The sequence below is a fragment of the Pelodiscus sinensis genome, chromosome 2 (genome assembly GCF_052426305.1).
Source record: "Pelodiscus sinensis isolate ZL-2025 chromosome 2, ASM5242630v1, whole genome shotgun sequence".
Taxonomy (NCBI): Eukaryota; Metazoa; Chordata; order Testudines; family Trionychidae; genus Pelodiscus; species Pelodiscus sinensis.
Window position 1 is genome coordinate 129787159 of NC_143053.1, and position 27063 is coordinate 129814221.

The 27063-nt window shown below is 42.7% G+C and overlaps 1 protein-coding gene across 1 annotated transcript in view; it reads left to right on the forward strand.

Annotated features, from left to right (window-relative positions):
* The window catches only part of CDH12 (cadherin 12), a 259798-nt gene that overhangs the window by 190809 nt on the left and 41926 nt on the right, over positions 1-27063 (forward strand). The window contains exon 6 of the mRNA XM_075921427.2: positions 9282-9535. Within this exon, the coding sequence (XP_075777542.2) occupies positions 9282-9535 (254 nt within the window). The remainder of the gene's footprint in view (positions 1-9281; positions 9536-27063) is intronic.

The following is a 27063-nucleotide window of genomic DNA, read 5'->3' on the forward strand; positions in this document are numbered from 1 at the left end:
ACCCCTCCTCATCCTCTCTCCTAAAACCTCCCTCAACCCACCTGCCCTGTCTCTCTCCTCTGGTGCTGGTCCCTCCCCTGCAGGTGTCTGCCCTTCTGCTTCACCCCAGAATCCCTTGGCATCTGCACCCTCCTGATGCCTCCCCCTTCCCTCACTGCCCCTGCCCCCTTTGCCTGCTTTTTCCCTGATACCCACCCCCTCACCACCCTCTGCCCCCGTTCCCCTCATGCCCCTCTGTGCCCTCACAGATGCCTTGTTCCATCCCCGCCTTCCTCATGCCCACCCCTTCTTTCACCTCCCCCTCCTCCCTCTAGCCCCCAGTGCCCTTACCCACTCCTCTCCCAGCATTACCCTGTCCCCCCCCCCCACTGACACCTTCCCTCTTGCCCTTTTCCTCATTGTCTGCACTTGGCCCCCTGGCATTTGTCTCTCCTGCACCCCTGTCCCTTGGTGCCTTCCCCTTTCTTCTTCTTCTTCTGACCTCCTCCCCTCTCCTCCCCACCCTTCCCCTCCCCACAGCCCAGCCCCTTCCCCTCCCCCAGGGCCAGCTCTAGATTTTTTGCTACCCCAAGCAAAACATTTTTGCCCCCCCTTTTTGTTGTCTTTTACACATTTGCATTTTGCAATTTGTTTTGTTTTGTTTTTGTTTTTGTCCCAGCATTTTAGCCCTATAAATAGCAAATGTCATTTTCATTCATTTTTTTCCATAAAGGCAAAGGTGCTTCAAGTGATCTTCCCCTTTACTCCCTGCTGGGTCACAGCATCCTTTTCTCTGCCCTGTCCAGCCCCTCTCAATGGACAAGCGCCCTTCACTCTCGACCCACAGGAGGAGCAGGGTGCAGGGACAGCACAGAGCCAGAGGAGTGCAGGGAACAGTGGAGGGGGTACGGGGGTGGTGTGGGTAACAAGAGGCACAGAGCCAGAGGAACTCAGGGATCGGGGGGAGCAGGGTGCAGTGGAGGCACGGGAAATGGGACACGGGGAACAGGAGGGGCAGAGGGATCAGAGTCTAGGGGCAGTGCAGGGAACGGGAAGCGCAGAGCTGGGGGGGCAGGGATTGGGGGGAGCAGGGTGCATGGTACAAGGGCGGTGCAGAGCCGAAGTCGCAGGGAAGAGGGAGAGGAGGGGGTCCGGGGTACAGGAGATCAGGGTTGGCATGGGCAACGGGCGGTGCAGAGACAAAGGGGGACTGGAGCCGTGGCAGGACTGGAGTCAGCAGGGCGGGCCCTGGCTGTGCTGTGCGCCTCAGCCAGAGCTGAGCTGCTGCGGTCCTTTAAAATCAGCGGGGCCATGTCACGGTGAGAAGAATCGCCGCACTTCCCCCTTCCCAATGGCACTCTGCTCCTCCGCTGGACGGCGGATCAGATGGGGCTGCACCACCCGCAGTGCGGGTTCTGCCAGCTTGTCACAACGGCCCACCGGGCCAATCCGCCCCTGCACTCACCAGCTGGTAAAATCTACTCACCATGGGCAAGTGGGCGAGTGTATTTGTCGAGCCCTGCAGATGAGGTTCAACAAGGACAAATGTAGAGTCCTGCACTTAGGACAGAATAATCCCAAGCATTGTTACAGGCTGGGGACTGAATGGCTAAGTAGCAGTTCTGCAGAAAAGAATCTGGGGATTACAGTGGATGAGAAGCTGGATATGAGTCAACAGTGTCCCCTTGTAGCCAAGAAGTCTAATGGCATATTAGGGTGCATTAGGAGGAGCATTGCCAGCAGATCTAGAGAAGTGATTATTCCCTTTTATTCGGCTCTGGTGAGGCCACATCTGAAGTATTGTGTCAAATTCTGGCCCCTCTCTATAGAAAGGATGTGGACGTATTGGAGAGGGTCCAGCGGTGGGCAACCAAAACGATTATGGGGCTGGAGCACATGACCTATGAGAAGAAGCTGAGGGATTTGGGTTTGTTTAGTCTGCAGAAGAGAAGGGTGAGGGGGGATTTGAAAGCAGCCTTCAACTTCCTGAAGGGAGGTTCCAATGATGATGGAGAGACGCTATTCACAGTAGTGATGGATGGCAGAACAAGGAGTAATGGTCTCAAGTTACAGTGGGAGAGGTCTAGGTTGGATATTAGGAAAAACTATTTCACTAGGAGGGTGGTGAAGCACTGGAATGGGTTACCTAGGAAGGTGGTGGAATCTCCATCCCTAGGGGTTTTTAAGTTTTTGCTTGACAAAGCCCTGGCTGGGTTGATTTAGTTGGAATTGGTCCTGCCAAGAGCAGGGGGCTGGACTTGATGACCTTCTGAGGTCTCTTCCAGCTCTATGGTTCTATTACTTTAAGATTCTAAGTGAAGCTCTTGAGTCCCTGAGGACCAGATCAGCAAGTGTTACCTCAGGGCACGTCTAGACTGCCCACGGCTTTTGACAGAAAATATGCAAATTCAATGCAAATTTGCATATCTTCTTCTGATCCCATTTTTGCAAGAGGTTTTTTTGGGAAAAAAAAAGCAGTCTAGGTGCAGTTCTTTTGAAAAAAAAAACACCCCTTTTTCTAAAGAACCCTTCTTCCTAAAAAAAAATTAGGTGTACAGGGTTCTTTCAGAAAAGGTGGAGGTTTTTTTGGTTTTGGTTTTGGTTTTTTGAGAGAACTGCATCTGTAACTGCTTTTTTTTCCGAAAAAACTCTTCCAAAAACAGGATTGGAAGAATATATGCAAATTGGTGCCAAATTTGCATATCTTCTTTCTAAATCCACGGTCAGTCTAGATGTGCCTAAAGAGTGAGTGTGAGTGGAGGGGTTATAGCAGTTTCAAATTGAAAATGCCTATTGCAGGTGCTTGTATGGGCTACTAACATTTTTGGAGCTCCCTATAGATAAGTGGGAAATTTATCCTTTGGTTAGACATCTATTGCCACCACTTCACTTTTAAACATTCTAGCTGTTTCTGTATACCATCTAAAAATTATGCCTATTTTTCGTTATTTCTGGGCAGATGAACTTCATGCTTGGCATACTGCATTTCATAACAAACATTCCCGGTCCTTTAACACTGGTTATCACACTATCACAGAATCTTACCTCATAGTACTGAGAAATCAGCCATTTCCTTACTTTCCTAACAAGGTCACACCTTTTTGGAATAATGATAGTCCAAATATAACAAAGTACAACATCAACTTCCTTTCCCCTACTTTTTGCCTGGGACACTGAGGCTGTGTCTACATTGGCAAGATTTTGCGCAAAAGTGGCCGCTTTTGTGCAAAATCTTGCTGCCTGTCTACACTGGCGGGGAGTTCTTGCACAAGAACATTGATGTTCTACTGTATGAAATCAGGGCTTCTTGCGCAAGAACTATGATGCTCCCACTCAGGAATAAGCCCCCTTGCGCAACTGTTCTTGCTCAAGAGGCCAGTGTAGACAGGCAACATGAATTTCTTGTGCAAGAAAGCCGGATGGCTAAAATGGTCATCGGCGCTTTCTTGCACAAGAAAGTGTCTACACTGGCACAGATGCTCTTGCGCAAAAGCACATCTCTTGCGCAAAGGCACATGCCAGTGTAGACGCTCTCTTGCGCAAATGCTTTTAACGCAAGAACTCTTGCATTAAAGTGTATTTGTGCAAGATCATGCCAATGTAGACATAGCCTGAGGGTTTATGTCCATTTGCCACTTGAACTGTGTGAAGCAGAGGTACTGACAGATTCCAGCTAGAAGCTACTGAAAGAAAGCTGACAACTAGTCCCAGTATCAAATTTTCTCTTGCTGAAGGGCACTTCCTTCACTTCTGTCTAAATCCTTGACATTGTCTGGGGTCTTAACAAAAAGCTCAAACCACAGAAATGCAATGTAAACAACAAGTCCCAACCCTGTCTTGTTCTGGCTTACTGTGAGACAGTCAAAGCATCCCCTCTCCAGCCTGCTTTACCCTGGCTATGTGGCTTCAGATCCTTCTCAAGTTGCCTCTCAAGACCAAAACCGCTTCCTGCTGCTTCTTTTCCCACTGTTGCGAGGGAATGGAGGTCATATGCACATCTTGTTCCTTCTCATAAATCTTGGATAACACTTCTATGCTGTCCTTCGGACTGGAGCTCTTAGCACACTGCTTGTTCTGCACTCTAATCAGGAACATAGGACAGTGTTGGAGCTGGAGCCTTCTTTAAAAGGCCAGCATGCTCTGTCACTTTTATCTTAGCTTTACCATTGCAGATCCAGCCCCAATAAGTAGTTACTGGAAAAAAAAGTTAGACTCAGACAGATATTTTAGAGGTCTGTGTTAAAATTGGTGATCTCAACCCAATTCTGTGGTCAGGTGCTGAGACATTACAAAAACACTTCTTCCCTATGATAGAAATGTAGCCGTGTTAGTCTGGGGTAGTTGAAGCAAAATGCAGGACAATGTAGCACTTTAAAGACTAACAAGATGGTTTATTAGATGATGAGCTTTCGTGGGCCAGACCCACTTCCTCAGATCAAATAGTGGAAGAAAGTAGTCACAACCATATATACCAAAGGATACCATTAAAAAAAATGAACAAATATGAAAAGGACAAATCACATTGCAGAACAGGAGGGGGATGCGGGGGGGGGGGGGGAATGAAGGAAGGTAAGTGTCTGTGAATTGATGATATTAGAGGTAGGGAGAGTGGGATGTTTGTGAGTTAATGGTATTAGAGGTGATAATTGGGGAAACTATCTTGGTAATGGGTGAGATAGTTCAAATGTTTGTTAAGTCCTTGTTGGAAAGTGTCAAATTTTAACATGAATGACAGTTCAGAGGATTCCCTTTCAAGTGCAGATGTAATCTTCCCTATGAGCACTCACTGACTTTTTTGTTGGCAGTCTCCACAGATCGCATTTTATGCTCATTTAAACCCTGGCCAACCATCCTATCCTAAAAGATAGTGCCTTCTCCACGATAGAACTGAGAAATATGGATGTGACCATTTGGGGAAAACTCGTACTGCCAATGTCATGCTGTATATGTTCTGTGGATAAATATTGCAGATTATGGGACTGCCTTTCCAATACTTTTTGTGAGCTTGTCCTTTTTTCATTGTCAGAACAGTTTTTCTGTTACATACATATAGTTTTTCTGTACCTATGTCATCCTTATCATAATAACTCATTAAGCCACTTTCAGTTTATGGCATGTTTTGGAACTTTTGTTTTTAATAACCTCCTATTTAGGGAGGAAAACATCAATATTATATTTTACTTGTACAATTTACAGTAAAGTATTGTTTGTCAGAGTCCTGTTGCTTCCATATGGTGTAAGGGAAACAGTAATATTTAAAAAAATACTCATACTGGTACCTCTTATGAGTCTAACATGTTTTGTCATTATGTGTTAATTTAGTATTTGCAAAATGCCTTTGCTATACACAGCTCTGCATCTACTGGTAGTGCTTTTCTATGAGTCTGCATGCTGTAGTTTATAGCTCAAACACAGAGAAGAAAGACAGGGCCTGTCAAGGGAGCCTCTGTTATGAGACTGAAAGTAAGGACATGATTACAAAATGGTTTCATAATAGCTCTACAGCTACATGGTTGAAAAAAATAGCCACATTGGTGCTAGTAGAACTGTTATTCCCTTATGGAAAAAACCTTTGAAATGTAACAAAATGTTGCCTTTCCTTATGGTTTTTTGTAACCGTTCTTTTGAATTTAGTAGAAGTCTATAGTACAGATAGATTTCAATAGGCTTTCCTTAAAAACAACCAAACACAGGAAGGAGCTCATTCTGTATTTAACTCTATAGACTTTTAGTAGAACTTCCACAGACACTTGCATTTTACAACAACAATCATTGTTTTGTAACTTCTTCCATGTTTAGAGCCTTTTAATCATTACCTTAAAATGGAGGCCTGACGGGAGAATCTCTTATGTAAAACTAGCTAGAATTTAAGGAATCTAAATCTTTATCCAGTACAAATTCTGCTGTTCTTGGAGCACTATAACATCAAAGTCACTACACTGTAGTTAATTAGCATTAAGGATTTTGCATGGACAGTAATGTTTAATTATATAGACCTGCCACCAGGTGACAGCAGAGATGCACAATTTGTTTGGCAGCTAGACTACATTCCAACATCTTGTAAAACTTGGAATGTTTACAGAAATCTAGGCTGAGCGCTAGGTAGCTCCAAGATAATCAATGATCAAATTTTCTAACAGCGTCCCACTACAGCAACTGGGTACCAGGATTTGAGGTGTATAGTAAGACTTGCTCTAGTTATCTTCATGGTTGAGATATGTATGCAATCTCATTTGCATACAGGAACAGGTTGTAAAGCAAATTTTTCCAGTTCCCATTCTGGGGCTGAATGAAATATCTGAGAGCACTATGGATAGTTAAGCACCTAGATGGGGGTGAATGAAAATAAGGAATAATTTGAGACTTAAAAGCAGCGTTCCCTGTAATTTGTGTGTTTGTACAGCCACTCATGAGAGATTCAAATGCTCTCCAGCTGATTAGCAGAGCACTCACAACTATTTTTTTTATTTCTCCTGATGCGTCAATGAACATAGCAAAATTTATTCTGTGCATGGATGGAAAAAATTAGAGGGAACATTGCTTAATATTTTCCACATCTTATTGCATTTGTTTCTTTCTAGACTGAAAATCGGAGGAGGACAACTAACATTTGGCATCTACAGACATATTTCTACCTATATAAATCTTGGTTACATTCATTTGACAGACAGTTTTGTAAAAGCAGTATTCCATGATTAAACATGGAAGATGCCATTGTTTGAGCCATTTTATATTTTGTCTGAAATGATGCACTCCTCAGTAGTGTATTTACCTGCAATCTAAACTGTATTACTTTGGTTCTTTTAATTCAGTAATTTTTCTGGACAGCCCATATCGCATGCTTAGTATGCTAGGGAGATATGGTGAAGCAGATCTTCCATATCAGACAGGGCCATCTGCAAATAAATAACTTCTTTGGACCCCAACATTGTTCCTGCCTAGAGCTAGGTGAAATTTTTGTCCCAAACTTTTTTGGGGGTGCAAAATAGAGATTCAGTAACACAGGCTGTGTCCACACTATGGGGTTTTTCTGGGATACCAAAAGTATCCCAGAAAAGACATAGCCAGAGGTATCCCAGAAAAACTTCCGTATCCAGGGAGCCTGTCTGTTGTTCAGCTTTTTTTTACGGAAGAGCAAACACACTCTTATGGAAGCTCTTTCTTTCTCCTCCCATGAGGAAGAAGGGCTCTTCCAAAAGAAGAGGCTTTTCTGAAATTTGGTCCAGTGTAGAAAGGCCAAATTTCAGAAAAGCCTCTTCCACAAAAACTATCGGAAAAAGGTACACAAATTGTGGAGCGCAATTTGCATACCTTTTCTAATAGATCATTGTAGTGTAGACATAGTCACAAAGACTTTGCAAATTCTTGGTGGTGTTGTTAATTCACGTGAGTAATAAAAAGTTCTGGATTTGGACATTCATTTTGATATTTTGCCAAAATAAGTGTTTAGATTTTATGGTTCAAGTTCCAAATTGTTTTGAAACTTCTTTCAAGTTTGTTTTTAAAAAAAATTAAAATAAAAAAACATAAACTCAAAATACAAAAAAATTTGTTTCATATGGGTTTGAGTGAAAAGTTTCATTCCTCCTGGAATATGGGGTTGCTTAGATGATAGTGGAGGGGAAGGCAACTACACACTGTAAAAACCCATGTCAGTGAATACTAGCACTAGAATAACTGTGTAGACATTTTGTTTAGGCTGTAGCATGGGGAGAGGAAATGGACTTCAGCCCTTGTGGCTTATGCCACAGTGTCTACCCAGCTATTTTTAGTGCCATAGCGCAAGCCCATTTCTGTAGTCCTGTGCTCACAGACGCATGGCCACATGTTCTGAACCACCTGGTGATCAGACCCTTAGAAATTATCTATCCTGTACTGCTAACCAGCCGTCCCACAAATCATAAAGCTGGGCCTAAAATAAAACTTCTCAACATTTATTTTAGGCACATGCTTTACAGCTGATCCCTGTCAGTTCACTCTGAGACTAATGGTATTTTACCTGAATAAAGAAACCAGTTTGATACAAGCAGCTTGCCATATTCAAAGTTTTCAAATTTGATTTTTTTATTTTTATACACACACACACACACACACACACACACACACACGTGTGTGTGCTTAATATTGTCAGATTTGAAAAGCTTGGTCATGCATAGAGCCTTTTTCAAAGATTTAAAACTCTTATGAAAGGTGTTGAGCTGGTATAAATCAGCACATTAAATTAAATGGAATTACTACTATTTATACCATCCCAGTCTCAAGCCAATTACAGCCCTGCAACAAGGACAGGATATGGCAGAGCTTAAATCCATGCTAGAAAACTGATTGGGAGACAATGTGGTGATGGTTGTGATGATGGAAATGAAATAAACATTAACCTCTTCTTGCTTAAGTCCTACAGTTATAAGCTAGTGTTTTTCTTCAAATACTATATCCTTTTAAATTGTAATTTTATATCTTGGCTATTATAACTGAAAGCCACTAGATGCCAGTGTTATCTAAACATCAGGAAAAGTTAAATGTTAGAAGCTTAAGAGGCAACTCAGCCAAAGACTGTATTCATAGTATAGCTTTCGTATCTTTCAATAATATACATGATATCAGTGCAATAATGCAAAGAACATATATCTCTGATTAGTTTGCAAAGGACAATGTATTATTTTATAGAGAAAGAAATTCAGATCAAATTAGTCAAATTTCAGTATGTATCTTTTGTCAGGTAACTTACAGCTTGCTGTACCCAAACTGCCATGTTACATTCATTCCACTACAGGTTAGAGTTGCATCCAATTTGCAAAATTAAAATCTGGATTTTGACCACATCCTCTATTCAAGTTCTTTAGGTCTATTGAGTGTTTATGGATTTTTCATCACGATAAAAAAATCCAGGTCTGAATTCAGATTCCAAGCCACACCCTAAAATTTTATTTTGACTCATCTCTACACAATAGGATTTTGGGTTGGATCCATTACGACCCTAAGTGTTCTTTCTCTATTTTTTGTGATGTATGTAAAAATGGTACTTGGATTTGAGATAATAGGATACAGAAGATTCTGGTTCAACTCCTAACTCTACCCCAACCTTCATTTGTGAGCTGGGCTTGGTTGGGAGCCACCATGTTAATACTTATAAGTGGCATAACTCAACTAATTGGAAGGGACACTATTCTGTTGAGAGTGTATGGGAACTAAGCACGCCAGCCTCTGAGTCATCTATCGCAGGTTAAATTCTATAGTCTGCAGAACCTTTGACAAAGTGAATTTGCCACATCTGATGATGTTTTTGTCTGTCCTTACCACAGCCATTAGACTTTGAAACAAAAAAGGCATATACTTTTAAAGTAGAGGCTTCCAATGTGCATCTTGATCATCGATTCCACTCTGTGGGTCCGTTCAAAGATACAGCCACAGTGAAGATCAATGTGTTGGATGTGGATGAACCTCCAGTTTTCAGCAAGCCTGTCTACACCATGGAGGTTTATGAGGATACTCCTGTTGGGACCATTATAGGTGCTGTAACTGCACAGGACCTTGATGTTGGCAGCAGTTCTGTTAGGTAAGGAAACATTTTCCTTCTTACAGACCTTTCACACAAATCACGTTCCGAAAAGTTCAAAATAAGAATGACACAAGTTTGCAGAGGACTGGGTCCATCGATGATTATTAGCGCTGATGGTCCATGATGAGCTGATGGTTTCCATAAGCTTTTGCCTTCCAGTAGCTTGGACTGCATGACAAGGGATGGATCACTTGACAATTGCACTGTTCTCTTTATTCCCTATGGCACATCTGGCACCATTCACTGTCGTGGGGCAGGATCCTGAGCTACATGGGACATGTTTTGATCCTGTACAGCCATTCTTTTGTTCTTATTTTCTAAACTCATGCAAAGAATGAGATTGAATGGCCCAGGTAATGATATGTAACTCAATTCACTTGAAAGCCAAAATCCCAAATAAATGTTGCTGAAAGTAATTATAAAAAAAAGTAGATGCTTCATGGAGTGGTTTATATGAAATGAGTCTATATATGGTAGATTCTGAAGAACAGGAGTCCATAGCACAAAAAGCATCATACCAGTTGACATTAACTAACACCCCTTACCTTAACAGAGGTTCTGGGGATTGATCAGTTATGGGAATGTGTGTCCTACCTACAGGGTGTCCATCAAGAACTGGAACAATGGGAACAAATGTGGAAATTTAGGTGGGGGAATTGGCAACGCTTTGCAAATTCTTGGAGAGATAGCATTACTGCACCTTACCCAAGCAATAGTCTTTTTGTCACACTTTATATTCAGGTTTATAAATTATAAGAGTTATAAATTATTATTCAATTGTTATAGACTGTTAGTGTTGAAAAGGTAATGGGCTGCATATAACAATCCATCGTTAACACCTTCTAATTATGTGCTCATAACCATTTTATGCATGATATTGATGTCTATCACATGAATAATTTATCAATCCATTATGAATAAATGGAACTTTACTATAAAGTGTGACTAGTCTCACTCTTACAACACAATTCAACAACAATGCCACCAGTCTTTTCAGAAACACCTAGGACTACAATGCAAGCATCATGGAGCTCAGGATCTAAGATAGCTGACATAGCAATGGGGAGGTAGATATCATTCCTGTGGGGCCTGCCCATCCTGCATTCTTTCCACCATAAGATAGTATAGTTTCATATAGACTGGGTGACATATGTTACATTCCCTCTGCCCAATAAAAGGGCCAGGTTGTTAACCCTTTCCCTCAGAAGTAAGCTTAGAAAAGTAACCCCATCGAAACCAGCATTATCTTGAATATTGGGCCATCCCGTATGGGCCAATAGCAATCCCCCAACTTTTGTTTCTGAGCAGTTTCTCGTTTACATGGTCCTGTGTTCACCTCTTGAATAAGTAACTGTTTTCCGGTGACAGTAACTGACTCACACTCTGGCTTGAAGAGAAGCAGTTTTCATGCATGAGTGCCTTAGGGAAGAAAAGGGTCTCTGTCTTTCTCTCCCTGTATGTCCCTAGCCAGCACATTTAGCTGCTCTCCTTGGAACCTGGGCAGGGACCCAGATAAAGCCACTTTGGCCTGAGAAACCTTGGCTGTGAGGTCACATGTCCTCCCCTTCATATTCCCCCCCCCCGTATGCTGTATCACAAGTTGTCTATGCCCTTAGATGCCCAGCTGCCAGTCTGAGAGACCAAATGAGAGATTCATCTTTTATTTTGGCTTCCAAATTTGAAAATTGGGCTCACGGGGCTTCATCCATGGCCCATGGTAGCCAATGGAATGATTTCTATTGAGTTCAATGAGCTTTGGAGGAGTCCCAGAGTCCTTTGCTTTAAGGACAGGTAAGTGAGGCAGTGCCAGAAGGCTAATAGACACACTGGGACAACAAAGAGAAACTACTGCTAGGCATTTTATAGGCAGTACATCTCCCTCAGTTTGACTCTGAAAAATATTTTTTTCAGCCAAGCCATCATGATTTTGGTCCTGAAAACACATACTTATCTCTTCTTTCCTTGTAACTCCCATCCAAAACCTCTGGGCCTTGGTGTCTCATACAAACCTTTTCCAGTAAACAGAAAAAGTCCTATTTGCTTCATTAAGCTTTGGATCATCCTCTTATAACTGTGGGAATTGCCAGTTAAAGAACTCTCATGTTTGGTGGATAGAGACAAGACGTTTATTATTTACTATTTAACCTGTCTGTGTTCATATATTGATTAGCTGAAGTGAAAGAACTTAGATGTGGGTATTAATTCCTGTCAAATTAGAGTTCAGTACTCCATAAGGTATATAACCTGTAAATGAAAGTAAAAGTCAATAAAGAAAAGTTAGCAAAAGCGTATGTTAGTTACAAAGAGTTGCATGTGTTTACAACTTTCAGTTGGGTCTTACGGTAATTATGTTCTCTCAGCTATTTAAAATCTATATTATCTCATGGGGTAAATAATGTTCCATCAGTTTTATAATATTTTAAAGAAGGCGCTTAAGTAGTGTAACACTGCTTTCATGTAAATTGCCCCTTTAAGTAGACATAGAACAGCAAGAAATGTTCTCTGAGATAATAGGCAATATAATGTGCTGAATGGTACAATTTCTTTACAAATTAATTCATGTTCCCAGAGACGTTTTCCTACAGCAGTTTAGCTATTATGATGCATATTACCACAACAATCTGCAAAACGATGGAGACTAGCATAAAAGACAAATCTGCACTGTATGCAGCAGAAGTTATAACATAAAAGACAAAGCAATCTAAAACAGCTCACATTAAAGGATGCAACACTAGTCACAGCAACTTAATCCACTTTATCACACAAAAATGTTTAACTCTGTTTTAGATGTATGGGGAAGGAGAGAAAATAGCAAAATAATAGTGGAGGGTAAAATTGGTTGGGGGGGGAGGAGGAAGGGGAGACTATCTTGCTGGAAATCACTGAAAATTCCAAGGCTTCTTTTTCTCCAGTACACAGAATTAAGACTGTTGAGGTTTCTGAGAATTTCAGGAGTTGAAATAAGTATGAATGGAAGTTGACAGAAATATGGAAATGAAGAGGCTTAGAACAAACATTCAACGAATGTGAACTAAGAAAACAAAGAAAAAAGGAGCCGAAGGTACTCAACACCTGCAAGGATCACTCTATGTGACTATTTTGGAACATTGCCCTAGCACACTTGATTTTCAAACGGTGTTAAATTTAGATTTTAGTACTCATGAGAGAACTGTTCTGTACATTTCCATTTCCTTCATACTGTAGCAAGAAATGCTTGGCATAAATGGCAAGTTGAATTCCTGTGTACTTTGTGTCCATTAAGGATTCCAGAGAACTTCTTAAAGAAAAGTAAAGGAAATATTTTCACATGTTCTTCTCCAATTCCTCTAGCCTCATGACAGTTACAAGAGCTCCAAGACCAACATCTGTACTCAAATACTCAGAATTTGTCATTTAGAAATCAGAAAATGTTGATCTCAATAAGATCTAATTTTTCTTAGGATATGTCTACACTACCCCGCTAGCTCGAACTAGCGGGGTAATGTAGGCATACCGCACTTGCAAATGAAGCCCGGGATTTGAATTTCCCGGGCTTCATTTGCATAAGCGGGGAGCCGCCATTTTTAAAACCCCGCTGGTTCGAACCCCGTGCAGCGCGGCTACACGGGGCACGAACTAGGTAGTTTGAACTAGGCTTCCTAGTTCGAACTACCGTTACTCCTCGTGAAATGAGTCTTCCCCAGAGGTGGACATCCTGATCTAAGGCTGTTTTCACTTTAGCGTGCTGCTTAGGGAGGGTTGGTTGCTTCAGAGCTACTCTGCTTGATCACAGATGCATGCACTGGGCGGCTTTCATGCTCTATTCTAGCCTAGCTATCCGGTTGCCCCAAAAGCTAGAAAAAAAAACCCTCTGGTTTGGACTCTCTGGCTGTGCAGATTTAATCTTCTGTGTGCCTTCCCCCCTCAGGCAGCAGAAGGGGGAAAAAAAGTTCCCAAACTTCCAAACAGCAAAACAGGAGAAAAAAATCCTGAGGTCTGTGTTCCTGGTTCAAAATGATCCCACCGCTCTGCCACCATGTTATTCCAGCAGGGATATTCTCCCCCGGGCACTCTGAATGCAGAAGGTGGGGGACTACAAAAGTCCCTAAATGCCTTGCCTCTATAGGCTCTGTTTATGATGCACTAGCTGTAGAAGATAGGCTGCCACCATCAAGTGATTTTTAAAAAAACCTGAAAAACCAGGAAGGAACACTTGAATTTCTTCCCTGAGGTACCCCAACCTCTTCTGCCACAAGAGATCTTGAAAAAATAGAAACAAAAGAAAACACAAAAAACAAACTGTGTCTTTGATAGCTGATGTCTCAAGCTAGGCAGGCACACACAGAGACCTGTTTCCTTCTAGGACACAAGAATCAAATTATCTCCTTAAACAAGATGATTTTATTAACCAAAACCTAAAAGATCTCCTTAATAAAGCATACTTGGTTACTAGCTGTTACAGAGCAACTGAAAGAAAAAAAAATTAAAACACAGAGAACGTAGTATCTTTGGGTATAGCTTATATATAGTGAATGGGGGCGGGGGAGCAGCACAAAGATTTTACAGAGAGAAGCTTAACCAAACAACAAAAACAAAGAAAAATGCTCTGATCACAACTAAACTTGCCTTCCTTTCTACTCACCATCTGTGCTGGCCCATACTTCAAGGCCCAGTTTACTCCCATGCCCAATATTCCTGGTAGGCATGGTAATTCTGATTACTGCATGTTGCTCCTTCAGCCCTTAACTCCCACAAAGGAAGAAGCAGCTAGATATCTCTATACAATTCAGATTTCAACAGTCTTTCTGCCACCACCCCCTCTAGCATGCCTCCCATCCCTCACACTTGCCCATAGTCACTTAGCAGGCCAATGGCAGGATTTGGAAAAAAATCAGTACTCCTGAGTCCCCAGTTATTGATCTATCCACTGGGGTATAAAACTGACTACAGGAAAGTCAAATACTACTTCTGATCTGGTACTTGAAGACAACACAATTTTTGTTTTCTCTTAGTAGGCGGGCTGTAGATCTCGACCTCTTAGACTCAGAGTTTCCCTGTGATGGAGGTGGGGCCTGGCCAGAAGGGGCAAGGCTGGGGTTGGGGTTTGGGACTTACCTCCCCCAGCCCTACCTTCACCCACTGCCCATGGTTTAATGGAGCAGCAGCACATTATGCCTTTGCACCTAGTAACTAGATCCTGGAAAGAATATATATTCTGTTGCAATTGTACTCTAGTTCATGAAGTAGAACTCCTGTTTTTGGATTAAAGGTTCCCATTTCAAATCTCTACAGCAATGGATTTCTGAAACACTATAAAATGCAATCAATCAGTGGATTAAAAGCAGTAATTTTGTCTTCTACAGACCTATCATCTCAAATGGCAATTTTGTTATGCATGAAAACCTAAGCAAGATTAAGATGAGTCATTTCTTGGACTACCCACTAAAGAAACCCAGGTGCTATAGGCTATGGGGCCCCCTTTTGTATCACTGGGCCCCATGGAAGTTGCTCCTTTGCTCTCTACGGTTATGTCTACACTACCACTCTAGTTTGAACTAGGGTGGTTAATCTAGGCAACCGGAGTTGCAAATGAAGCCCGGGATTTGAATTTCCCGGGCTTCATTTGCATATTGCTGGGCGCCGCCATTTTTAAATGTCTGCTAGTTCGGACTCCGTGCCCGCGGCTACACGCAGCACGAACTAGGTAGTTCGGATTAGGCTTCCACGAGGAGTAACGGTAGTTTGGAATAGGAAGCCTAATCTGAACTACCTTGTTCGTGCCGCGTGTAGCTGCGGGCACGGAGTCCGAACTAGCGGACATTTAAAAATGGCGGTGTCTAGCAACATGCAAATGAACCCCAGGAAATTCAAATCCCGGGCTTCATTTGCAACTCCGGTTGCCTACATTAACCACCCTAGTTCGAATTAGGGTGGTAGTGTAGATATACCCTATGTTTGTCAGCGGGCCTGGCTACAAGGTGCAGTTATTTATCCTGTAAAGTGGTTCCCGTCCCTTAGTCAAACTGAAACAATGCCCCACCATGTGAAGCTACATCTTTGAGGACTTGTGGTAATTAAAGAGCCTACTAAACTCACAGCAGTGTTACTTGTAATGTATTAGCTAAACTTCAAATATAATACAGGTTGCACCACTGAAAACGGATACTTTCGTCCTGCAACATCAGTGGTCCAGCAGGACCATGGATGCTCCTTGATCAGATTGCCCCAGAACTTAATGGAAGGAGGGCCAGCATCCCAGCCAAGGTTAGGGACAACAGGGCCAGAGGAGCCCCACAGCAGCACTGGGGCAAGGGATTGGAGAACCCTGGCAGCCCGTGGAAGTGTGGAGTTGGAGCTGGAGCTGGAGCTGAGGGAACCATGGCAGCATAAAGCCAACAGCCGTAGAAGCCTGGGTGCCCACAGCGATGTGGGGTCGGGGACTGGAGAAGCCCAGCCACCTGTGGCAGCCCTTGGCACCGTGGAGCTGGAAAACCCTGACAGCCAGTGGCAGTGCAGGGTCAGTGGCTGGAAAAGCCCGGCTGCCCATAGCAGTGCAGGACTGGGGAAATCTGGCTGCACACGGCAACATGGGCCAGGGCTGAGAATCCCAACTGCCAAAGGCAGCCTGGAGCAGGGGACAGCAGCAGCAGCAGAGTGGGGGAGAGGGTAGGAGGGGCCAGATGCGAGGGTGGGGACTGGCTGGCTTGAGGCCCAAGGCAGGGGACACCTCCCCTGCCCGGAAAACTCTGTCATTCAGATCTGGTCCGGTCCCCACCATACCAGATCAGGGAGGTCCAACCTGAACAAATTACCCTTTAAATTGGATATGCTAGTGCTAAATTCCTGCCCTTCTCTTTTTGTTGCAATATATAAATAACAGTTGTTGCATTTCATCTAGAGGTTCTTATATTTTGGGCCAATGTTTTCTACCAGCACCATGAAAGTAATATTAAGATGGGATTTTTTGAGAGTTGTATTTATTTGGGGTGGGGGCCACGTGCTTGGAGCCCATTTCAGCCTGGGATGTCCTTAGAACGCTAAGAGAAATGGATCAACACCTAGAATAGTAGCAGATAAACTGCTGAGGCCATCTCTTTGCATGTGGATGAATAGAAAAGAAAAAAGTATGTATAAAATGGGAGCACTGATGGTATCCATGTGGATCCTAAACTCTCAATCTGCAGTCTTGTATTAATGGAATTATTTAGGATTTAATCCCCAAAATGATCTCCTCACCTCAGAGGTTATAATCCCAGAGGAAGTTGAGGGTTTACCAATGACCACCCTGTGGATTCTCATTTTCTGTGGGAGTTGAACAACCCTCAGGCTGTGTCCAGACTCAGGGGTTTTTTCGGGAAAAGTAGCCTTTTCCCGAAAAAACTTCCCCTGTGTCCAGACTCAAGCCGCGTTCTTTCGAAATAATTTCGAAAGAACGCGGCTTTTCTTTCGATGGCGGTAAACCTCGTTTCACGAGGAAGAATGCCTTCTTTCGAAAGTTCCTCTTTCGAAAGAAGGCGTTCTTCAATGTAAATAGGGCTTCCTCGAAAGAGAGCATCCAGACTCGCTGGGTGCTCTCTTTCGAAAAAGCGGATTGCTCTTTCGAAAGATCCGCCTGCAGTCTAGACGCGATCTTTCGAAAGAGGCTCTTTCGAAAGATGCTTTCGAAAGAGCCTCTTTCGAAAGAAGCCTGCAGTCTAGACACAGCCTCAGTGTAAAAGGAAGCAACACTGGGACTGTATTAATAGATGGCCACCTCCTTAGGTCTGGCTATGGGCTGCACAACAGCATAGGATCTATCACAGCACTGAACAATATAGTCAAGCCCCTTCACATTCTCAAGTCTACTTCTACCAAACCTCTCACTGCAGGGTCAGTGAGGCCCCCATACAGGTCAGAGCAGGTAACAGAATCATCCCACTGTGTGATCACAGCTCCCACTATTGTCATTTTGGCACCTCAGATCTTCCATGCGACATACTTTCACTCTTGGGCTTCTTTAAGGTTTGAATCTATGCAACGAGAATAGGAACTGAGTTAATGCCTGTTAAAGACTAAGATAAAATACAAAAAGCCAAATATTTAACACTGAAGAGTGAACTTAAAGCAGCCAAAGATTACATCTGGATTACATTCTCGCTGGGTGCGGGAAATGTTATTAGTAAGAATCTCTTGTTGCGTCTTCTACCAGATCTGCTGTCAGATACGGTAGCACCACCATTTCCTGAACTGAAAATTTGTTTCTTGATGTAAGTAGAAGGACTTGGTGTATCAGGAAAAGGACTGAAAAAAAACAAGTGTGGCATACTGAGGCTCTGCTCCACCTGATTTTTGGATCCACATTATTTCCTGGATGTAAATTAAAGCTCCCTGGGGATAGGTAGCTGAGAACAAGGGGTTCAAAACCAGCTCCCTATCAGTCCACAATCCACTGTTCTATGTGTTTGTTTGTTTTTTTTCATTTAAACTTGTAGGTTCTCAAACCATCCTCCAATGCCCCTCTTATCACCAGAGATTCTAGGATGCTCTTTACTGTCATAGCCTTCCCCTAGGGAAAGCTGGCAGAACAGAAACACCTTCACTTAGTCTGATTTCCTCTCTGCAGACTGTGAAAACTGATCTCTCACTAATGTTGGAACAGTCAATTCTGAGGATACGATCCTTCCCTCATTATGGAGAGGTGAGAGGGAGAGCAAAAGTGCATGTGCAGAGTGGCTTCCGCTATTCAGACCTGCCCCAAACCTCAGCAGAATTGAAAGCAGCATTTCACAATCCATTACAGTATTAAGGAGAATGGGATTCTGTGGCTTTGTCCTTAATTTATTTCTGTCCTGTAAGGGCAATGTACCAGGCCTGGAAAGATATTGTGTATGTAAACTTGTACTGAAGGGATTAAATGCAAGAATCCTAAAGATGTAGATTTTACCCCAAACATCTAAGAGTGAAATACAAGACACGTCTTTGCTTTCTTGCTCAGTCTTGCAGCGCTGCCTGCTCAGTGTACCAGTAAAAATAAAAACAATGCATTTTCCAAATGATAACAGGTTTTTTTCTACGATATGCAGCTCATCATGAGAAATGCAAAGCAGACAACAGAGCTGACTGATGATTTTGATGGGCATATGAACATCAATTTAGATGGAGAGGGAGAGGAAGCGATGAAATTTGTAGACTGAAACAATTGGCAGTTTGGATGTGCTGATAATTGAAGTGCAACAGATTTTATTCCCCATTTTGTCGAGTGGGTTTTACTAAAATTTGTATGTGAAATTTATAGGGCTTATGAAAATTTTAACAGCTTCTTTCAGTCAAATCTGATGTAGTCATCAGAATCTGCGAGTGTTCCCGCAGCCATTGCCTTCATGTAAATTAGTTCTGCATCATGCCAAATAAGCATTCCCTATTCTCATCAGAAACTAAGAGCAAAGCGTTATTTGTATTGACATTACCTGCACAACATCAGGTAGCCTGCTGGCTGCTGAAAAACATTAATCTTTCACCCTCATTATTTAGAAATAGAGCAAGATTGTAGCATGCTGTGAGCAAGACTGCAAATCATGTATTATAGTGTGGAAAGAATTCTAGTCAGTGGAAGTGCTGATTTTTTTTTTCATGTTTTATGTATAATTCACATGTGAAGGGCTGGTCTTGTGATAAGGTGAAGAGAAATGTTTTCTTCTTCTTCCCTCCAAGTGTAGAATTTTCCTTCCACCCTCCTGAAATCACAACTAGCTAATGCCCACAATGTTCAAAATTCTGTCTAGCACCAATGAAATGTTTAGGGTCTGAGGTCTCACAAAACAGCGAGGCTTTATCGCTCTTTAAAGTCAAAATATTTTTAAATATAGAAAGAAGTGCCATTGTGGGTCAGGGGAATAAGATATACAAAGAACAGTAGAATGGTCAGTGCTAGGTGTCCCAGAGGGAATAAACAGAACAGGGAATCAGTGATCTATCCTCTCACCCATTCCCAGCCTCTCACAAACAGAGGCTATGGACACCATTCCTGCCCATCCTGGCTAATAGCCATTGATCTAGCTCTTTTTTGAACCCTGTTGTTGTATTGAACTTCACAATATCCTCTGGCAAAAAGTTCCACGGGTTGACTGTATGTTGTGTGAAGAAAAACTTCCTTTTGTTTGTTTTAAACTGGCTATCAATTTAATTTGGTAACTCTAACTCTTATATTCTGGGAAGGAGTAAATAACCCTTCTTTCTTATCTTTTTCCACACCAGTCATGATTTTATGTTAGTGTTACTTTCCCTTAGGGATTTATACAGTTTCAGATATAGGTTGGATTTTTTTAAAATGCTCAACTGTGACTATAAAATAAATGAGAGTTGACAGCCATAGGAGAAGTGTTTGGCCAATCCTTAGGAAAACCTCACAGCGCTGAAGACACTTGGCTTTACAGATAGAATGGTACCAAAAAAAGTAGCCCCGCTGAAAATTTTACAAACACTTTGTAATTTCTATAAAATGGATTTGATGGAAAAATGCTTATCCAGTGAAGTACAAAATAAAAGGGTTTTTTTGGGGGGGAAGTGGAGCAGGGTGGGTTGCCATTTGTCAGACATGATCTATCCAGCTCACTGTAGGCTTTGCCATTAGTAAAGCCTACAGTGCAGCTATTCCAAATTTGGGGGGCAGGGATAGCTCAGTAGTTTGAGCATTGGCCTGTTAAACCCAGGGTTGCAAATTCAATCTTTGTGGAGGCCATTTGGGGCAAAAATTCATCAGGGATGGTACTTGGTCCTGCTGTGAAGGCAGGGGACTGGACTTGATGACCTTTCAAGGTCCCTTCCAGCTCTAGGAGATAGGCAATCTCCATTAATTTTTTTAAATTTTATGTCAATAAGACCTTTAGATCATACCATTCCTCAGAGTTCTTACACATGCTTTTTGTGCTAGTAGAGGCACTGGTTGCTAAGTAAGTGTTTAGTGAACTGAGTCCAAAACCACACTGACTAAGAGATCTCGGTTTGTTATTTTTTACATTTCTTCCTTTGTTTTTTGTGATTTTTTTTTCCATTTTGCTCTGGTTACTATCATCCCGCAAGTATTTATGCACTGAAATTATCAATTGTTTGGGATGTATTTGCATAGTTTTACTTCTTTTTGGATCAAGTCGATACTCATGAGGTTGCACTGAGGAAAGACAAGAGCTGACAGCATGTCCATTAGGATTTCATTTGGTTTGGCCTTTAATGCAATAACAGTGCTTTGAAAATTATCAGAGGTATGGGGAGTTCATGCCCCCATCAAGAGAAGATGAGCTAGCCTTAATAAATAATTTAAAGACGAAAAAAATGTGTGGGGATATATTAGCCTGCTTTTGATCTCTATTACCAACTCTTCCTGTTTCTTGGTTCAGAATAAATGAAAGATAACAGGAGAAAATTCAGTGTTGTCTGGATATGATGAGAAACAGTATTAGATCTTTTTAAACCAGTCAAGTCAGCCAAGTGCCACAGCGGGAGGTGAAGGTGGGCAGGGCGGTGATGTGCAGTGTGACAGCAGCTCTAGGCTCTGCCCCCGACTGTGAACATCACCGCCCCACCCCTCTTCGCCTACCGCCGTGTTGCTCAGCTGACTTCTGTGCCGCTTAGCCGGGCCGCTGCGTGGGAGAAAGTGGCGCAAGCCACCATTTGGGCTTTGCAGTCCCCCGAGTGAGAGGCAGGAGGGGGAAGAGAAGAGAAAGAGAGAGGGGGAAGAGGTAGAGGAGAGCTGAGAAAGAGAGAGAGAGGGGGAGGCAGTAGGAGAAGGAGAGAGAGAGAGATGGAGCGAGAGACCGGAGGCTCAGGAGAAAAGACCGATGTGGAGGAGAGACCTGAAAATCCCGTCTTATGACGGGCTAATTGGCTAGTTTCAAAATAAATGTGATTTATCTAATAAATTAGTAGTCTTGTTTATGTTTATTGAAAGACACTTGATACAGGATAGTCAGCTTCATGTATGTAGAAATGCTATAAGCACTGAACAATATAGGGTGGTGAGGAATTAAGAAACCATGGTGAAAGGATTTAGGGACTGTTAATATAGAACAACTAGAATTTTATGTGAAAGTTTTGCCTTCCATTCTTATGAAAACAGCATATTTCATCTCTGATACAGCTATTTCATAGGTCATTTCTAGCTTTAGGTATATAATCCTATTATGATCCATCCTCCTGCAAGAGCTAAGAACACAAAAGCAAATAAACTCAAAATGTTGCAAGTAAGAAAAAGTACAGTTAAGGAATCCAAATAATCATAACATTGTCCCAAATATGCAGGCCCAGAGCAAAATAAAATAAAATAACCACACCAAAAAACAATAATAAAAAGGCCTGTCTAGCCATAATAAGAAGTTTAACAGCGCCATCACAAAGTAGCATCACCAAAATGCTTTATTTATAATTGGTGTTGGTTGTACATATTCCAGCTACCTTAACAGCCCTGAAGAGCTCACTGAGGTGGATCTATAGATTGAACCTCTCTAATCCCACTTGTCATGGGTGTGACCAAGTTTCCCACAATCCTATAAGGTTTGTTTATAGCTATCTGTCTTCTCTCTAGCAACCTAAAGACAATCATTCTTTATTCTTAATTAGAATTCCATGTGTTAAATACCTATTTAAATCTTCTAGATTAGGGGTGGGCAATAATTTTTGTCTGGGACCCTGGGCCATAATGAAAAATTATTGAAGTGGCTCCATGTCACCCCAGAAGGGGCGGAACCTAAACCAGAAGGGGTGGGACCAGATGCTTCTGGGCTTCCCCATCTGCAGACCATGATTTGTCTGGGGGGAGGACAGAGGAAACTTTGCATGCTCCTCCTGCTCCCAGGCCAATCAGGGGTTGGGGGCGGGAGAGCGTATGATGTTCCTCCCACCCTGTGAGGAGCCCATGGCGCTTCAAAGCGTTGTGTGCTCCTGGCAGGGCGGAAGGAAGCTTTATGCTCCCCCGCACCAAGGTCCTAATTGGCCTGTGGGTGGGGGAGCGGCAGGGCCTCCGCAGGCTGGGTCAACCTGCGTGGCAGGCTGGATCCAACCCACAGAGGCCCTTTTGCCCACCCTTGTTCTAGATCCACATCAAGAAATTATGCAATTTACACATGAAGTACAAGGGTTAGTATGAAGCCAAATCACAGGGTTGAGAGGATGTCCTAGGAGATATTGAACATTCCTCATTCACAGCTGGTCTAGCTGTGAAGAAAAGTCAGAAGCGCAGTCATCCCAGGAGACACTGGGCATGAAGCGTAGCTCTTATCTCTGAGCCAACATGAAAGGTCTTGGCTCAGATGATGCTGATGTGCTTTGAGCAAGGCCATTTGTGGCCTAGACAGTACACATTCTCCTTCAGGGACACAAATGTCCCAGGAGAGCCTCACTACCCCAACTCCCTGGGCACAACCAGTCATGGGGAGGTGCTGGCCAGGCCAGGAGAGTCAGTATGGGAAAGGATGATGGGGTGGCTTGCTTTCCCTCCATGCCGCGCACACACCGATTCTGGCAGTGACAGTGGTCCACAGGGAGAGGACTTCTGTCTCTACCTGCTGGGGGAGGGAGCAGAAGATATTGGGGGAAGTGTGTGTGAGCAGCATATGCCACTTGCTGGGGAGAGTGGTATTGGGGTCCTTTCTTTTACTTCCCCTGGAAGGTTCCCATGCAGGGACTTGGTGTCCTCCGCTTCATCATGCTTAACAAGGAGTGGATGCTGTCCCTAGAGTGCAGGCATGCCTGTGTGCCATGTGCAGCACAGTTATTTGTCCATGTTTCAGCCTCCTTAGTTGTGGCTTGTGATGGTGTCTCAACATGGAATCTGGAGTAAAGCAGGCCTCTCCAGAAACCCTGTGATCAGGAGCAAAAGGTTCCTTCATGGGTGCCTCATGCAGCTGTCTTCTCTGGATTAGTACTCCACGAGCACAGGGTGCTGTGCAATCCCCACCACCTCCCCCTATCTGTGTCTAGGGATAGTAAAGGGACTCACCTGATGGAGCTTCCCTGGCCTCATCTCAACCCTTGGTGACTCTTATTGAAGGCACAGAAACAAACCATCATAATGCACAGTAAGAAAAGCAAATATGGTAGGTGACCAGATAGGTTTACAAGTGAAATCTTTAGTGAGCTTAAACACATAAGGGAACCTTACAAGAAGTGGAAACTTGGACAGATGATCAGGGAGGAGTGTAAACATATTGCTCTAGAATGCAGAGGAGCAAAAGCACAATTGAATTACAGTTAGCAAGGGACGTGAAAGGTAACAAGAAAGGTTTTTACAGGCATGTTAGGTTTTTACAGGCATGTTAGCAATAAGAGTGTGATCAGAGAAAGTGTGGGGCCCTTACTGGATGAGGAAGGTAATCTAGTAACAGATGATGAAGAAAATACTCATGGAAACTGTGTAATCCTGGGAGATTTCAACTTTCCAGATATAGACTGGAGAACAACTGCTAGTAATAATAAAAGGGCTCAGATTTTCTTAGATGTGATAGCTGATGAATTCCTGCATCAAGTAGTTGCTGAACCAACAAGGGGGGATGCTATTTTAGATTTGGTTTTGGTGAGTAGCGAGGACCTCATAGATGAAATGGTTGTAGGAGACAATCTTGGCTCGAGTGATCATGAGCTAATTCAGTTTAAATTAAATGGAAGAATAAACAAAAATAAATCTGAGACTAGGGTTTTTGATTTCAAAGGGCTAACTTTAGTAAATTAAGGAAATTAGTTAGGGAAGTTGATTGGACTAAAGAAATTATGGATCTTAAAGTGGAGGAGGCCTGGAATTATTTTAAGTTAAAGTTACAGAAGCTGTCAGAAGCCTGTATCCCTAGAAAAGGGAAAAAATTTATAGGCAGGTGTGTTAGACCAAGCTGGATGAGCAAGCATCTCAGAGAGGTGATTAAGAAAAAGCAGAAAGCATATAAGGAGTGGAAAACGGGAGGGATCAGTAAAGAAAGCTACCTTATTGAGGTTAGAGCATGTAGGGATAAAGTGAGTCAGGTAGAGTTGGACCTTGCAAAGGGAATTAAAACCAATAGTAACAGGTTTTATAGCCATATAAATAGGAAAAAAACAAAAAAAGAAGAAGCATGACCGCTAATTACAAAGGATGGAGTGGAGGTTAAGGATAATCTAGGAATGGCCCAATATTTGAACAAATACTTTGCTTCAGTCTTTAATGAGGCTAATGAAGAGCTTAGGGATAATGGTAAGTTAACAAATGGGACTGAGAATAAGGAGGTAGATATTACCATATCCGAGGTAAAAGCCAAACTTGAACAGCTTAATGGGAGTAAATCAGGGGGCCCAGATAATCTTCATCCAAGAATATTAAAGGAACTGGCACATGAACTTGCAAGTCCATTAGCAAATATTATTAATAAATCTCTAAACTCAGGGGTTGTACCATTTGACTGGAGAATTGCTAATATAGTTCCGATTTTTAAGAAAGGGGGGAAAAAGGCGACCCAGGTAACTATAGGCCTGTTGGTTTGACATCTGTAGTATGTAAGATCCTGGAAAAAAAATTGAAGGAAAAAGTAGTTAGAGACATTGAGGCTAATGGCAATTGGGACAAATTACAACATGGTTTTACAAAAGGTAGATCGTGCCAAACCAACCTGATCTCCTTCTTTGAGAAAGTAACAGATTTTTTAGATAAAGGAAATACAGTGGATCTAATCTACCTTGACTTTAGTAAGGGATTTGATACAGTACCACATGGGGAATTATTGGTTAAATTGGAAAAGATAGGGATTAATATGAAAGTTGAGAGGTGGATAAGCAACTGGTTAAAGGGGAGACTACAGCGGGTCATATTGAAAGGTGAACTGTCAGGTTGGAGGAAGGTTAATAGCGGAGTTCCTCAGGGATCAGTTTTGGGGCCAATTTTATTTAATCTTTTTATTGCTGATCTTGGCATCAAAAGTGGAAGTGTCCTAATAAAATTTGCGGATGACACAAAGTTGAGAGCTATTGCCAATTCAGAAAAGGATCGGGATATCATACAGGAAGATCTGGATGATCTTGTAAATTGGAGTGATAGCAATAGGATGAAATTTAATAGTGAGAAGTGTAAGGTTATGCATTTAGGGATTAATAACAAGAACTTTAGTTATAAGCGGGGGACACATCAGTTGGAAATAATGGAGGAGGAGAAGGACTTCAGAGTCCTGGCTGATTATAGAATGACTATGAGCTGCCATTGTGACATGGCCGTGAAAAAGGCTAATACGATCTTGGGATGTTTTAGGCGAGGTATTTCCAGTAGGTGTAAGGAGGTGTTAGTACCATTATACAAGGCATTGGTGAGACCCCATTTGGAATACTGTGTGCAGTTCTGGTCTCCCATGTTTAAGAAGGATGAATTCAAACTAGAACAGGTACAAAGAAGGGCCACTAGGATGATCCGAGGAATGGAAAACCTGTCTTATGAAAGGAGACTCAAGGAGCTTGGCTTGTTTACTTTAACCAAAAGAAGGCTGAGGGGCGACATGATTGCACTTATAAAATATATTAGAGGGATAAATACCAGGGAGGGAGAGGAATTATTTAAGTTTAATACCAATGTGGACACAAGAACAAATGGATATAAGCTGGCTAGTAGGAAGTTTATACTTGAGATTAGACGAAGGTTTCTAACCATTAGAGGAGTGAGGTTCTGGAACGGCCTTCCAAGGGAAGTAGTGGGGGCAAAAGATCTATCTGGTTTTAAGATTAAACTAGATGGCTACTTCTAGACTGGCCCCTTCTTTGGAAGAGGCATGCTAATTTCTAACTTTGGAATAGGGAAATCCACGGGGGATTTAAATATCCCCCGCGGGATTTAAATAAACATGGTCGCCGCTTTTTTTCCGGCTTGGGGAAAAGCCGGAAAAGAGCGTCCAGACTGGCGCGATCCTCCGGAATAAAGACCTTTTCCGGAGGATCTCTTATTCCTACCTGAATACTTCCTACTTCAGGTAGGAATAAGAGATCCTCCGGAAAAGGGCTTTATTCCGGAGTATCGCGCCAGTCTGGACGCTCTTTTCCGGCTTTTCCCCAAGCCGGAAAAAAAGCGGCGGCCATGTTTATTTAAATCCCGCCGGGGATATTTAAATCCCCGCAGATTTCCCTATTCCAAAGTTAGAAATTAGCATGCCTCTTCCAAAGAAGAGGCCAGTCTAGACACAGCCGATGGGTTTATGAAGGGGATGGTTTGATGAGATAACATGATCTTGGTAACTAATTGACCATTCATTATCAGTGGGAAATAGGACAATGGAGGGATGATAGGAGTTACTATAGAGAACTTTCTGGGTGTCTGGCTGGTGAGTCTTGCCCACATGCTCAGGGTTTAGCTGATCGCCATATTTGGGGTCGGGAAGGAATTTTCCTCCAGGGTAGATTGGCAGAGACCCTAGAGGTTTTTCGCCTTTCTCTGTAGCATGGGGTACAGATCACAGCTGGAGGATTCTCTGCATCTTGGGGTCTTCAAAATATTTGAAGGCTTCAATATCTGAGATATTGGTGAGAGGATTATTCTAGGAGGGGTGGGTGAGATTTTGTGGCCTGCAGGGGGTCAG